The 13,427-nt window shown below is 42.2% G+C and overlaps 1 protein-coding gene across 2 annotated transcripts in view; it reads left to right on the forward strand.

The window, feature by feature from the left end:
- The first annotated feature begins 1,483 nt into the window (after positions 1–1,483).
- The window catches only part of DEPTOR (DEP domain containing MTOR interacting protein), a 119,208-nt gene continuing 107,264 nt past the window's right edge, over positions 1,484–13,427 (forward strand). For both annotated transcript variants that reach the window (XR_008530577.1, XM_054590438.1), the window contains exon 1: positions 1,484–1,721. Coding sequence is in view for 1 of the 2 variants with exons in the window: in XM_054590438.1 (XP_054446413.1) it covers positions 1,594–1,721 (128 nt within the window). In the remaining variant the exon portion in view is untranslated. The remainder of the gene's footprint in view (positions 1,722–13,427) is intronic.

Here is a 13,427-nt window from a genome sequence, read left to right on the forward strand (position 1 = left end):
GACAACATCACAAAGATGTGGAATTTGAGTTAATCTTTAAGATTAGGCAGAAACAATACAGGTGTGTGTTACAAGATATCAACAATGATAGCTCACGTTATTAAGCTTACTCATTGACAATATACTTTTGCATGTTTGATTCACTCTTTCACATAGCCATTCATCATTAACTAGTAGTAGTCAAAACATGGTCTGCCAACTGCTGACCACTACTTGTTGTCAATTTAAGAACGTCCAAACCTGTAGAGAATTTTTATAAAAATGTATTTAGCCAAACAGAGGAAACATCTGGAAGCAAGAGCTCAACAGACTGAAACACATGCTTCAGAGACTAAATTTGCAGTTTCTTTTACTCATTTGAGATTAAAGAGGGGACAGAAGGAAGAGTCCAGGAAGGTGGGAGAAAGCAAGATGGGGATCAGATTACAGGATGATTAAGACTCTGTGCTCTCTTGAGGCTGTAGAAAAAGGGGTCTGAAAAGGGGAGCATTTCGAAGGTGTGTTAACCACGCACAGGAACAAGGGGTAGGGCTTGCTTAAAGCGAAGATAGGCCTTTTAGTAAAGAAGTTACAAGCCTAGGGTGTTACTACGCACACCGGCCTGCCCAGTTAGGAATGAGTGATCAGATCACCTCGTGACGTTATTCTGTAGAACATTTCCTTTTTTGTCCACACTGTAATGAAAGACACTGACACTGAGACATATCAGTACCTCCACTTTAAGAGGCAATCTTTAAGAACACAACTTAAAGCCGAAATATCTTGGGTTTGATTCTTCATACTTCTTGCACTTACTAGCTGCTTGCCTTGGACAACTCTCTCCATCTTTCTGAGCCTTCCTCCAATAAAATGAGGACAATATCCAAAATGAGGATAATTTGTTGCACTAATTAAAGAAGATAACAACTAACTGGGGCATTTTTAATACATCAGATGTCAACAAGTGGTAGCCACAACTATTTTTATTTTGTAAACCGAGGATTAATTGTAGGCGTGAAGCTGGATTCCAGGTCTGTCTGATTCCCAGGCCAGCGTTCTTCATTGATGACACCTTAAGATAAGTACACTGTCTTTGGTGAAAGGGATTGGGGAGAGAAAATTAACTTCTCCATGCCCTGAAGTGACCTGAACCTTCTTCCCCCTTCACTATTTAGCTATATTGTTATTATCTGGCAATTCGGGGCATGGACAGTGTAATTAAAATATCTTCACACTTGTTTAGTAACCTCCCAGCCCGTCCCCAGGGTCCACGGCAGGAGCTTCGTGGGTACAAGAACCTGCGCTCACCTAATTCAACCTCCACGGGCACACAAAACCCAAAACCGGCGCCCCGCCCAGATGTTTATATTTTCCTCCCTCGGCCCCGCCCCTCGAACAAGCGGGCTTCAACCACGCCCCCAAGCTGGAGTTTCTGGAGCCGACTCGCCCAGCGCGCCAGCCTACCCACAGGGATTCCCTTTCCAGCCAATCGTGTCTGAGCAACGGGATTGCCCCGAACAAATATGGCGAGAGAGGCCTCTGTGAGGGCAGACTGATTTAACACCCAAACCCGCTGCGGCCAGGGAAGGCAGTGGGAGCGGCGCGGCTGGGAGCATGGAGGGCGGCAGCGCTGGCAGCGGTGGCAGCGGTGGCAGCGACAGCAGCCCCAGCGGGAGTGGCGGGGCGCAGCAAAGGGAGCTGGAGCGCATGGCTGAGGTCCTGGTCACCGGGGAGCAGCTACGGTAAGACGTGGGGTAGTGCCGGTGGGTTCGCGGTGGCACTGCCAGCTCGTGTCCGCAGCAGTCCCGCGCGCACGCGCGCCCTGGCTCGTGGCTTGCGACCCGCGCGGGGCTCCGGGACGGCTGCGGGCTCGTGGACCGTCCGCCTGGCGCCTCTGCCTGGCCGCTGCAGCCCGGCGCCCGGGCACACTGGAGCGGGGCTCTTGAAGCGGGCGCGGGCGAGCTGGTGGTGCGCGCTGCGCCCGCAGGCGCGCTGCCGCCCACCGCGCACGCTCCCTTTCCCTGGCACCCGGGCGCTCTCTGCCAGGCCTACCGGTTGACAGCTGGCTCCTAATTCACCCGCAGAGCCAGAGGGGTCGGTGTGGGGGCCCCAGCCGGCTCCAGTCCCCTCCTATTTACACTTAGATAAAAGGAGTCAGCCCAACGATCGCGTTCATTTAAGGTTTTCCTTTTTGCTAGCAAGTTTTGCTTCACTTCACTGAGCCTCAGCATTTCATCTGTAAAATGGGGCTGATCACCGCGGCTCTCTTAAAGGGCTGTTGTAAGGGATAAACTGAGAGAACATTTTTGACACGCTGTACCTATCACTGAAAAAGGTACATCCCCGTCAGTCGTAATTTGGGCCCGCAAGGGGGCGTGGAGGCACCTTGTCCCGCTGCCCTGCAGCTGTGTCAACTCCCCCAGCGCGCACATTTTGGGCAACAGTGTCTAGCGGCCAGGCTGCTGCAAGAATTAGGACTTGACAGGTCTCATCCAGATTGGGCAATGACTCCCCCAGAACTAACACCGCCTTTCCATTTACATCTCATTCCTGGTTTTCTCGGATTCCAGTTTGAGAACTGTGCTTATGGTCCGACCGGTTCTGCAGCTGCCCTTCTCCTGGTCATAAATCAGTTTGCCAGGGAAAAACCCTAGCTCTGCAGTGTTTGAGCCACAACTTGCCGTCCTCTCTCCCCGCGGGGACAACACGCACCCGTTCCTTCTAGTTCTTGGTTGAGTCTCCAGGCTCATTACAGTTCCTAAATGCTGTGTTTCAGACTTGAAGGACAGAAGATCTTGCAGAGATCCCTAAGGTTTGTTAATCACCCTGCTTGCAGCACTTACATTGAGGAAAGTAAATTTTGGAAGTCAGAATTGAGTTTAACATTACAAGAATTGCCCGTTTCTATTTCCTGATGATTTTTTAATATATAGCCAGATTTAAGTGAATAAAAGCTTGTTTTTCTTCATCAAGAATATTTCTAACTGAAAAAAATTAAAACACAATAAAGATCTTATAATTCAATTTGCAACACTTGTAAATGATTTGTTTGCTTCTCACTACCTTGTCCTTTCACAGTCCTCAGTTGGATACTTTCTACTTCCTTTAATAAATTGCATGGTCCCCCTCTTTGTCCAACAAACACTTACTTTCACCTTCAAGATGCAGCTTAAATCCTTTTTCCTGGTGGTCCCCAGAGCTCTTGGTAATCCCTCCTTCCCTAACACCCTTTGGCACTACAGTAGGTTTGAGGGCCATGCTCAGTAAGTTGGTAAGAAGATAGAGGGCTCTCGCTCTCTCTCTCTCACTCAGTTAAGACAAACCTGGGTTCGAACATCTGCTTTGCCACTTTGCAGCCAAGAGTCAGGATTTTTTTTTTTAGGGTTTTTTATTTTGTCTTTATTTTAGGTTTTTTCCATTACCATTTAGTCTTCTTATCTCTCCGCCCCGCCCCCCCCAACACCGCCCCCAGCATTTTGTTCTGATGAGGACTTTAAGCCAGAGTGAGTCCTTGTTTTGCCACTTGACTAGTGTGGGACTATGGACAAGTTTCTAAACAAAGATGACGGGTAATTATGGAACCTGCCTCATAGTGTTATGAGGGGGATTAGATGAGTTAGTGCTTAGAACAGTGCCTGGTGTGTGTATGTATGTGTACACACACACACACACACACACACACACAGTAAGCATCAAATCTGTGTTAGCTGTTGTAGCTCTGTGGCCTTGGACAAGTTAATTTACTTCTCTGAAACTCTTTCCTCCTCTACAGTGGTAATGAAGATAAGTACTTCTTGGGCTGGTTGTGAGAATTTGCCCCTGGGCTTCATGTATTAATGAGCATTCAGGAAATGGTTGCTGGAATTAATTAATATTATTGGTCTCCTTGTGTCACCACATGTGACTTCCAGCCTAGCAAGATCTGGCAGGAAGGATTGGGTGGTGGTTAAGATCACAGGATACAGACCCAGGCTGCCTGGGTTCTTATTCTGCCTCCACCATTTATTTGTTCTGTGACTTTGGAACAATTTACTTAACTTCTCTGCGCCTCCGTTTCCACTTCTCTGCAGGAATTTTGTGAGGATTAAATGAGATGCTCTACGTAAGAAGTTTTGTAAATACTAGCTATTTAATTTTACTTCGGAAGATTATAGTTACTGTTTTTTTAAAAAAATCTCATCTTAGCATTATGCCTGGCACATAAATAATTGCTCGATAAATATTTGAATAAACATAGTGTGTAATTTAATATACTGCTGTAAGTACGGATAATACAATGTTCAGAATTGAGGGACTGAGGTGGCCTTATGCCCTGGCTTCTTGACGGCTGCAGAGACCTCTCATAAAGGAGCGGGCACACTGCCATCCTTGCTGTCACTGTCACAGCTTGTTTTTACACCCCTGGCTGCACTCTTAGAGGCTGGTTGTGGGGACTTTGTGATGTGCAGGCCTTCTGCTTTTAACTGCTACACACACACACACACACGATTCCTTGCTGCCCTCCCTTACTTGTCCATGACTTTCTAGGTCACCGGAGATGAGGTAAATGAAGGTGATGAGGAAAGAGGAAACTAGGGATTAGGATTTGAAATAAAAAAAAATGGGCATCCAAGTGCAGCTCTGTGGATTTTATTTATTTAATGTTTATCCATGTATGTATTTATTTATTTTAAGGACCTTTTTGGGGGGCCAGTTAGCCATTCTGGGTCTTAGTGCCCTTACCTGCAGCGTGGGAATAATAATATTACTCCCACAGGAGGTTTGTGGTGTTGGATCCAATGGACTATAACATGGAAAGGAATATTGTGAAGTAAGTCAATAAACCAAGATAAGTTGTTAAGCTTATTAGAAGCTCCAGATGTGAAATTGAGGACTGTTCACAATCCTGACCCTTTGGATAGGGCAGTTAGTTGCGTAAAGACATGAAATTGAGTAACAGACTTAAAAATATCTCCTCTTCCTTTTCCAGCCCAACCCTAAGGATCCTTTTCCTGATCTCTTCATGCTTCCCCTTGTCATAAAATATTGTACTTCCTTGTCCAATGTGTCTCCATGTTTTTACATCTAAAAAGTGCATTTGGATACCACGTCATACTTCCCGGATGGCTATGATATAAATAAATAAATAAATAAATAAATAGCATGTTGGTAAGGATTCGGGGAAATAGGAACCCTTTACAGGACTGGTGGAAAGGTATAATGGTGCAGCGACTTCGGAAAACAGCAGGGTGTTTCCTCAAAAATTAAACATGGCGTGACCATATGACCCAGCAATTTTACTCCTAGATATATATATACTCAGGAGAAATGAAAACATATGTCTGCATAAAAATTTGTAAACAAATGTTCACAGCAGCATTATTCATAATAGAACAAAACAGAAACAACCCAAATATCCATCAACTGATGATTGGATAAACGAAGTGTGGTTATCTGTACGACAGAAAAAAGGAATAAAGTAGTGATATAGACTATGGCACGGAGGACTCTTGAAAACATTATGCTAAATGAAAGATGTCAGACCTAAAAGGACACATACTGTATTAGCATTTTTTAAAAGATTTTATTTATTTATTTTTTAGAGAAAGAGGATGGGAGGGAGAAAGAGGGGGAGAAAAAACAGAGAAAGAGAGGGAGAGAAACAACAATGTGTGGTTGCCTCTTGCGCACCCCCAACCAGGGACCTGGCCCCCAGCCCAGGCATGTGCCCTGACTGGGAATCGAACCAGCGACCCTTTGGTTTGCAGGCTGGCACTCCATCCACTAAGCCACACCAGCCAGGGCTGTATTTGCATTTATATGGAATGTTCAGAATAGGTGAATCTGTAGAGATAAAAAGTTGCCAGCAGCAGCAAGAGGGGGAATGGAGAGTGATTGCAAATGGGTAATAGAATTTCTTTTTGGAATGATGAAAATGTTCTAAACTTGATTGTGGTCGTGATTTCCATAACTCTGTGGATATACTTAAAACCATTGAATTATCACATTCAATGTGCAAAGTGTGTGGTATGTGAGTTATCTCAATAAAACTATTATAAAAATGCATTTGGATGACACAGTGGAGTGATGAAAGACAAAATATTTAAACTTTTCAAGTAACCATTTTGCTTTCTTTTTTGATGGGCCAAAGAATTCAGTGATATTTATCACTCTCAGTAATGCATTATCACCACACCAGAAGCGACTGATACTTTACATATATATTTTTACAGTATTACGCTTAATATAAAACAAAGGTGCCACAAATAGTCAAGAAAACCTCAGAACATTCTTAATTTGAAGATAATTAACCACATAGAAATCATTCATATTAGTGAGGTTTCATATTATGATTTTTCAAATCATTAGTTATTTCTATATGTTTTATGTATAAATCTTTTCTCTTGAAATTTGCCCATGCAATCACGAGAGTCTAGTCACAACATATGAAATGCACTTCATGTTTCTTCTATAGGCTAATCTCAGAGATATTTGAAAAGAAAGTTGTTTGTAATAGGGCAGTTAAATAAGAAGCCCAACAATATCACCTTTTTTTGTGGTAATGGTAAGCATGATACTAACTATAATACTTACATGGCATTTATTACCTGCCAAGGACTCTTATAAGTATTTGTGTGTGTGTGTGTGTGTGTGTGTGTTTATATATCTTTAATCTTTATAGCACCTCTACATAGAAGATGTGCTTATTATCCTCATGTTACAGATAAGAAAACTGAAAAATTGAAACTAACTACCCATAGGTCATTCAGCCAAAAAGTGATAGAGCTGAGAGTCCCAGCTTAAAAGCAAGATGCTAGGCTGCAATTTAATGGTGTCCTCAACTAGTAATTTAGAGGGTTAAAAATGTAATAACAAGACATATAAAACAGAATTATGTTTATAAGATTGTAACATTCTAGTGTGACATTTGCAAACAAACAAGTAGACAAGTGATTTTTTCCATTCTTTGTGGGGAAAAAAGTCTAATTTATTTCTAAAAGTGTTTATGTTTTGACAAGATAGAATGGTCACTTTTCTCTACTATTAAACCAGGTCTTTCTTGCCATGTGGTTTTGAAAACTTAATTTGAACTCCACTCGTTTTGAATTTGTAATGATTTTAATAAGAGAAATTGCAGTTACTATTTTGTCAGCTGTGAGGATGGAAATGGGGTGGGGAGGAGTATTAAGAATGTAATGAGGAAGGCTTAATTAAGGAAAACGTTTCAGGCATTTCAGTTATGCTGATCTACCTAGACTAAATATGCTAATTACCGTAATCTCATCCAATCACTGGAGCTGTTCCCCTTAAAGCAGTTTACTAGGCAATGAATTTTAGCTAAGATGTAAGCAATTGCAGTTCCTTCAAATTGTTCAATTTTTGTTATAACAGACTGCCTTTCCAGACGCTTACAACCTTGCTGTTGGCTTTTTCATAAAAATGCATTCAATAAATGCGGAATTGTTTTCCTGAGTTTGCTTTTTGCAAGTGTTAGTGCAGTATGCAGATAAAAGGTAAAAGCCAGCTCGTTGAACTAAAGTCCAAGCTATAGGCCCTGGCTGGTGTGGATCAGCGGATTGAGCGCCCACCTGCGAACCGGAAGGTTGCCAGTTCGATTCCCAATCAGGGCACATGCCTATGTGCCGGCCACATGCCTGGGAGCCGGCCAGTTCCCCACTTGGGGGGGTGTGTGAGAGGCAACCGATTAATGTTTCTTTCCCTTTCTTTCTCCCTCCCTTCCCCTCTCTCTAAAAGTAAATAAATAAAAATATTTAAGACCAAGCTACAATCAAATAAAGCTAAGATGAGGAATTTAGAGCATACAGAATAGAACAAAGAAAAATAGTTTATTTTACTGCACCTTGAACTTAAGGAATTTTAGGTTGGCTTAGAGAATGTCTTGGGGAGTAGCCCTACTGGTGACCTTTAATATGGTAGCTTAGCTCTACTCGACGCTAACTGTCTAGGAATAGCAAGGAAGAGCAAAAAAGCTACTGCCCAGAAGCTGCTGAAATCTAAGGATCCAAATGGAAGGAATACACTTTTATTATTCTAAACGGCAGAGGAGACATATCCTAGTGTCAGAAAATCACTGCCTGTTCAGGTTGGGGGGTGGGGGTTAGAAAATGGAGAGTCGCTGTATGTGGAGTCAATGCGGAGAACCCTACTGTAGAATGTTGAATTGTCTTTGAATCAGAGGCTTTTCCAACATTCATACCCTCCTTCTGTGTGGACTTCTTTTCTGCCTCACAAATTGGAATCAGGAGCAGCGAGCACAATTCTGGCACAGAGCAGGCCCTCAGTAGCCTCTTGTTACTTGGAGAGAGAGCATGTGAAAGTACTTTGTCACTTGCAGAAAACATCATGCAAATAGAAGACACTTAGTAAGTGTTCAATACATGATGAGGAATTATTTTGTAGCCTTCTGCACTTATTCTTATGTAAACCTTATTTTGAAATGACTGGAGTGTTGATTGTTTATGAATAATACAGTATTTGTGATTACTTTTCTAAAAGGCCAATGTTGATATTTAAGTTATGGCTTTCATTGGCTTTGGAATCGGTCCACCTGAAAATAAGGTTAAAACACCACAAACTGGGAGAATGGGAAGCGAAAGAAGATTTTTCTCCTCTCCTCTTATTTGTAGCATCCATTCAGACCAGGAACTCACTTCTCTGTTTTGGATGACGCCTCTTGCATGGTTGGTTTCTGTGAGTTTAGTGGTTAGGGAAAGACAAAGGAGAAAATAATCAACCCTCTTTGTCCATAGTAAATCATCACATTTTCCTTTATTCCTCTCGCTATCTGCCAAGGAGGACAGGGGTCCATGTCTGAGGTCCTTGCTCCAATACTTATCAGCCTTAACCAAACTTGGAAGCTTATATCAGTGACTGTTTCCGTGGATTACTAGTTACTTGGAGAACAACACTGGAGACGGGGTGGGGACAGAGGGCTTAGTGGGTCAGACAGTGCGCTTGCAGCAGCTGTTCCCCGTGGCAGTGCCAGCAGGGGCGACAGGAGCTATTTTCATCAGCAATGTCTGGGATGGTGCCGTCCGGGAAGAGTTTAGAAAGAACACTGACTTAGTTCTGCACAGGGTCATTTTTATTTATTTATTTTTTTCTGTAGACTTGAGAATATCTTTTAGGTTGGATAGGAGGGGGAGATGAAGAGAAAGAAAACACTCCGGGAGTCTGAGACCAGATATCCTTTCCCATGTATGTTTTCAGATAATAGCTTGTGCTAGGGTGTGGCAAGAGGGGACAAGTGCCAGGGCCTCCAGCTCAGGGAAGCCCATGGCAGCTGCAGAGGAGGAGGTAATTAGCAGCTGGTGTCATCGGGGTAGGCTCAAAGCTTTCCACTCTTAAGCCTCAGCTGCTACTTGTGGTTCTGTTATTGCTGTTAGAGCTTCTTTGTTTATTTGTTTAAATCCTGCTGACACTGTCCTTCCACAATACTAATACCTGCAGATTTTGATTCTAATGTTTGCCCAGAGATGCCAAGCCATGACCCCGCACTCACTGCGGTCTTGGCCGGATTGAGATCATCCAGCTCTGTGGGCTTGTCCCTTGTGTGGCAAAACTCTTGCAGCTGCAGGGAACTGAAGCTTGTGTTTTGAGGCAGATCAGGCAGGATTCAGAAGGACCAGTTTTAGCTCATTCGCTCAGTAGCTACTCTGGTCTTGACTTAAGGTGTGAGAAACAAACAAATGTTCTGATGAATATTCTGTCATTAAGAGAGCATCTCACTTCATGCTGTCCCAGTTTCATTAGGCTTAGTTGCTGCATCTTTATTATCTGTGAAATCTGGTCATTTTCTAACAAGTTGTGAAATTCTGGAGGAATCGACAGAAAAAGCAAGGAGCATTCAGAAGAGGGTAGTATAGAGATACATAATTATGTGCTGGTGGAAGAACAACCAATATATAAGAGTGCAAATTTACAAAGCAAATATTTAAGAAGGGATCATTTTTTTTCCATGTTAAAGAAGGATTTAGCATATATTGCTATTGTGGATCCTGGGTTAGTTTGCTATTTAAAGTATAATTCTCTGTATAATGTTTGCATACTATCTTCAGGCACATATATTTAGTGCAGGATACCATGAATTTCTTGGATCGTAGAAGTACTGTTTTGCATTGCAATTCCTTTCCTTTTCCCCAGCAAAAAAGGAGAATGGAGTAAACTTAGGTCCTGTTTTCATTGAATGTTTTTAAAAAGTTCTAGTTACCTTTCCTCTTTAACTTTTCTGTACACACAAGTAAATTTCGCAAAATACATTCCTTGAAAAAAAGCTCGGGTTTATTCCCTGTGGTGATATACGGCTGGTTTACTTGGAGGCATGAAGTGCCCCTTGTATCCTCTTTAGTTAAGCTATAATGAGATTGATAAAATAAAACTTTACTAAAGCTCCTACTTAATGTACTATTTTCTTCTTTTTTTAAATATGAGTTGATTTGAGCCAAACTGTTGATATATGCGAGAGGGCAAGATATCAAATGGTCCCCTATTTTCTTCTTGAGAACTGACAACCAAAAAGCAGCGCAATCTGAGGTTTTAAGGCAACCGTCTAATGCATAACATTCGTTACATATTATTTATTAATGACTGGCTTGTAGAATCTGATAGCCAAACATACCAGTAGATATAATCCCACTCATCATGACAGAGGATTAATAGACGTCGGCTCTCTTGATAAAGAACACTTATCCTGACCCCACACTTACCAAGGCCACAGGTTATTACAAAGCATTTCAGGCCATGCATATGGAAGGAGTAAGAGTGAACTAGTGCTTTTTCCTCTAACATTTTACTGTGAAAAATCTCAAATTTACAGAAAAGTTTACAGAATTCTACAGTGAACACAGGTTCCACAGTTAACTTGTTACCATTCTTGCTCTATTATATAACTATCCTTAGAGCCTTCTTCTATTCATCCATCAGGTCAGTTTTTCAAGGCATTTGGAGTAAGGTGCAGACTATAGTATACTTCTGAAACCTTGGACATGCAATTCACAAGCTCATATCACTGTTTGTTTATGGCTCTTGAAGAGGTAAAACTTAGGTACAATGAAGTACACCATTTGGTAAATATTGACAAAGACAGACATCTATGAAACAGAAACCCCCATCCAGATATTTTTGAATGCTTTATCTTCAAGAAACAGAAAACCAACTTAAACAATATTTTGACCCCCACAACTGGAAACCCAGGAGGTGTGGTGCCTTGAAGTGTAACTCATTCTCTGTAGTTCTGTTGGGCCTGTCCTGCAGCTCCTTCACGCATTAGCTCTCTCTCTCTGGTTGGCTTCCCTCTTCAGCCAGTGGTGGCATAGGAACTTCAGGCCTCACATGGCCTATAATAAATGTTCAGGCGAAGAGAGGGAACATTTCCCCCTAGAATTTCAAACACAATTCCGAAAGTTCGTGCTGATTGGATCACGTAGGTCACATGCCTGCTCATGAACCAATGGGATTGTGGCCAGGGGAGCGGATGACACAAGCCAAGGAAGCATCTCTCCCCCTAACATACACTGTCTCTGTTTCTATCTCTAGCTCTCTGTCTCTTACAGTTCCTGCATTCTGTTTCTACCATTCCTGGAAATGGCTTCCTTGCTCATACTTTCTTTTTCTTTCTTTTTTTTTTTTTTGGAAAAAGAGAAAAAAATCTACCACAGGTTGTTTTGCGAAATTGAATAGTACAGCATGTCATGTTATAAAATACACCAATAAAAACAAAATCTTTTATTTCTCTGCAAGTGTAACATTATAATGCAGGAAGTCAAAACAGTAAGACTTAAATTATTTTTACAGACAACTATACGTCAGCTCATTTTACAAGAATTTCTTTAAACAAACCTTACTGAAAGTGGGTAGTACCATTTTTCACTTGCTCAGCTCATATTTATTGTCTATTTTATGTAAAGCATTACAGTGCTTTCTTTGAGGGACACAAAGTGAAATAAGAGAAACTCCCTTACTCTTGAGGATCTCAAACTATGTCCTATCTAGTATGTGTACAAAGTGGAATCCATGACCTAATATCACGTTATATTAAAGCCAGGCATTTTATTTATCAGTAAGGAAAACAACTCAAAGCTGGAGAGAAATAACCATGTGTTTTTACTAGTTGTCTTAAAGTCACCCTCACATTTATTTTTAAATGTTATGTGTTTGGAAAGAGAACACAAAAATCACATTTTTTTCCCATCTAGGAGGGAAAAATGACTTCCAGATAGCATAACCAAGTGATACCATGTCCATGTATACTTTCTGAAACAATACTTTCTCCTTGGAATTATGAAAGTCTCCTTTTAAAATTGTCATATATCGAGCCCTTTCCTCTCAGAACTCAGCAAAAGTGTCACAAAGCTGAAGGAAAGGTTGAATTTTATTTCTCGAAGCCAAAAGACGGCTCAGCAGTGGCATGAAAGGCTCTGCCATTGTGCATATCTGGGCAGGAGCGTGCTCAGTGCTGCGTCACTGGTTCTGCAAACAACCCTTGCCACCCCCACCCCACCCCACCCCACCCCCGCCCCCATGCCAGACCCTGGGTTAGGTGCCCAGGCAGGAGGAGACCTTTATTTCCAAGGCTGCCTTTTCGGTGATCACATGTATCTCTGAGTCTCAAGGCCTAAACTGTTGACCTACTGAGTATCAGGGACTTTACATTCACCTTCCTGGTTCAAGATTTCCAAACTGGGAAGATAAACCATCCGCAAAATAATGAAAAGAACGTAAATCCTAAAATAGCATTTCTGGGCATCCTAAAGGCAAGAGTCCTTTGTTCACTTGTATTTGTTCTGTCAGTGAAACATGCAAACCTGTAAGAATTTTTATGAGTTTGAGTCAAACTGACTACAATTGCCAGGACAAAATCTCAAGGGATTGAGAAAATGTTCCAGAGAATGGCAGCTTTGCACCTTCTCTGTACATTACAATCAAAGGAGGAAGTGAAACGGGGTGGCCAGAAACCCACTGGTGATAGATTAGGGAGGTAGGAGAAAGCGAGGCTGGGGCAATCTGGGGGATTGGATAAAAAGTAAAACAAATAGATACATTCATAGGTGAGTATAGGGTAGTTAACAACGCGATAATAATAACAACGTCAGGATTTGTGGTCTCTGCTCTGGTGTGGTGGTTGGGCACTGAGGGGTCAAACGGAAATTACTTTGAGGTCAAGGTTGACCTTTGTTACAGAGAAGTACCTGCCTAGGAGGTGACTACCTGCCATGACCTACTTTTAGTTAGAAAGTTTTAATTTCAGACCATCCTACGTGGTTATTCAGGTCTCTGAGTTTGTAAGGCTCCCATGTGGGCCTCCCTGAGCTTGTCAGGTTTAGTATGTGGCCCCTTTGTTGTCCACAGTCTTGAGGCAAAATTAACTTCAGAAAGGGATGGGTGCCTCAAAGGAGTGGGCGCCACCGAAGTGCAAACATCATATATTACCTGAATCTCACGTCTCATAT

The sequence above is a fragment of the Pteronotus mesoamericanus genome, unplaced genomic scaffold, assembly GCF_021234165.1.
Source record: "Pteronotus mesoamericanus isolate MK-2021 breed Mesoamerican mustached bat unplaced genomic scaffold, CSHL_Meso_final scaffold_174, whole genome shotgun sequence".
NCBI lineage: Eukaryota > Metazoa > Chordata > Mammalia > Chiroptera > Mormoopidae > Pteronotus > Pteronotus mesoamericanus.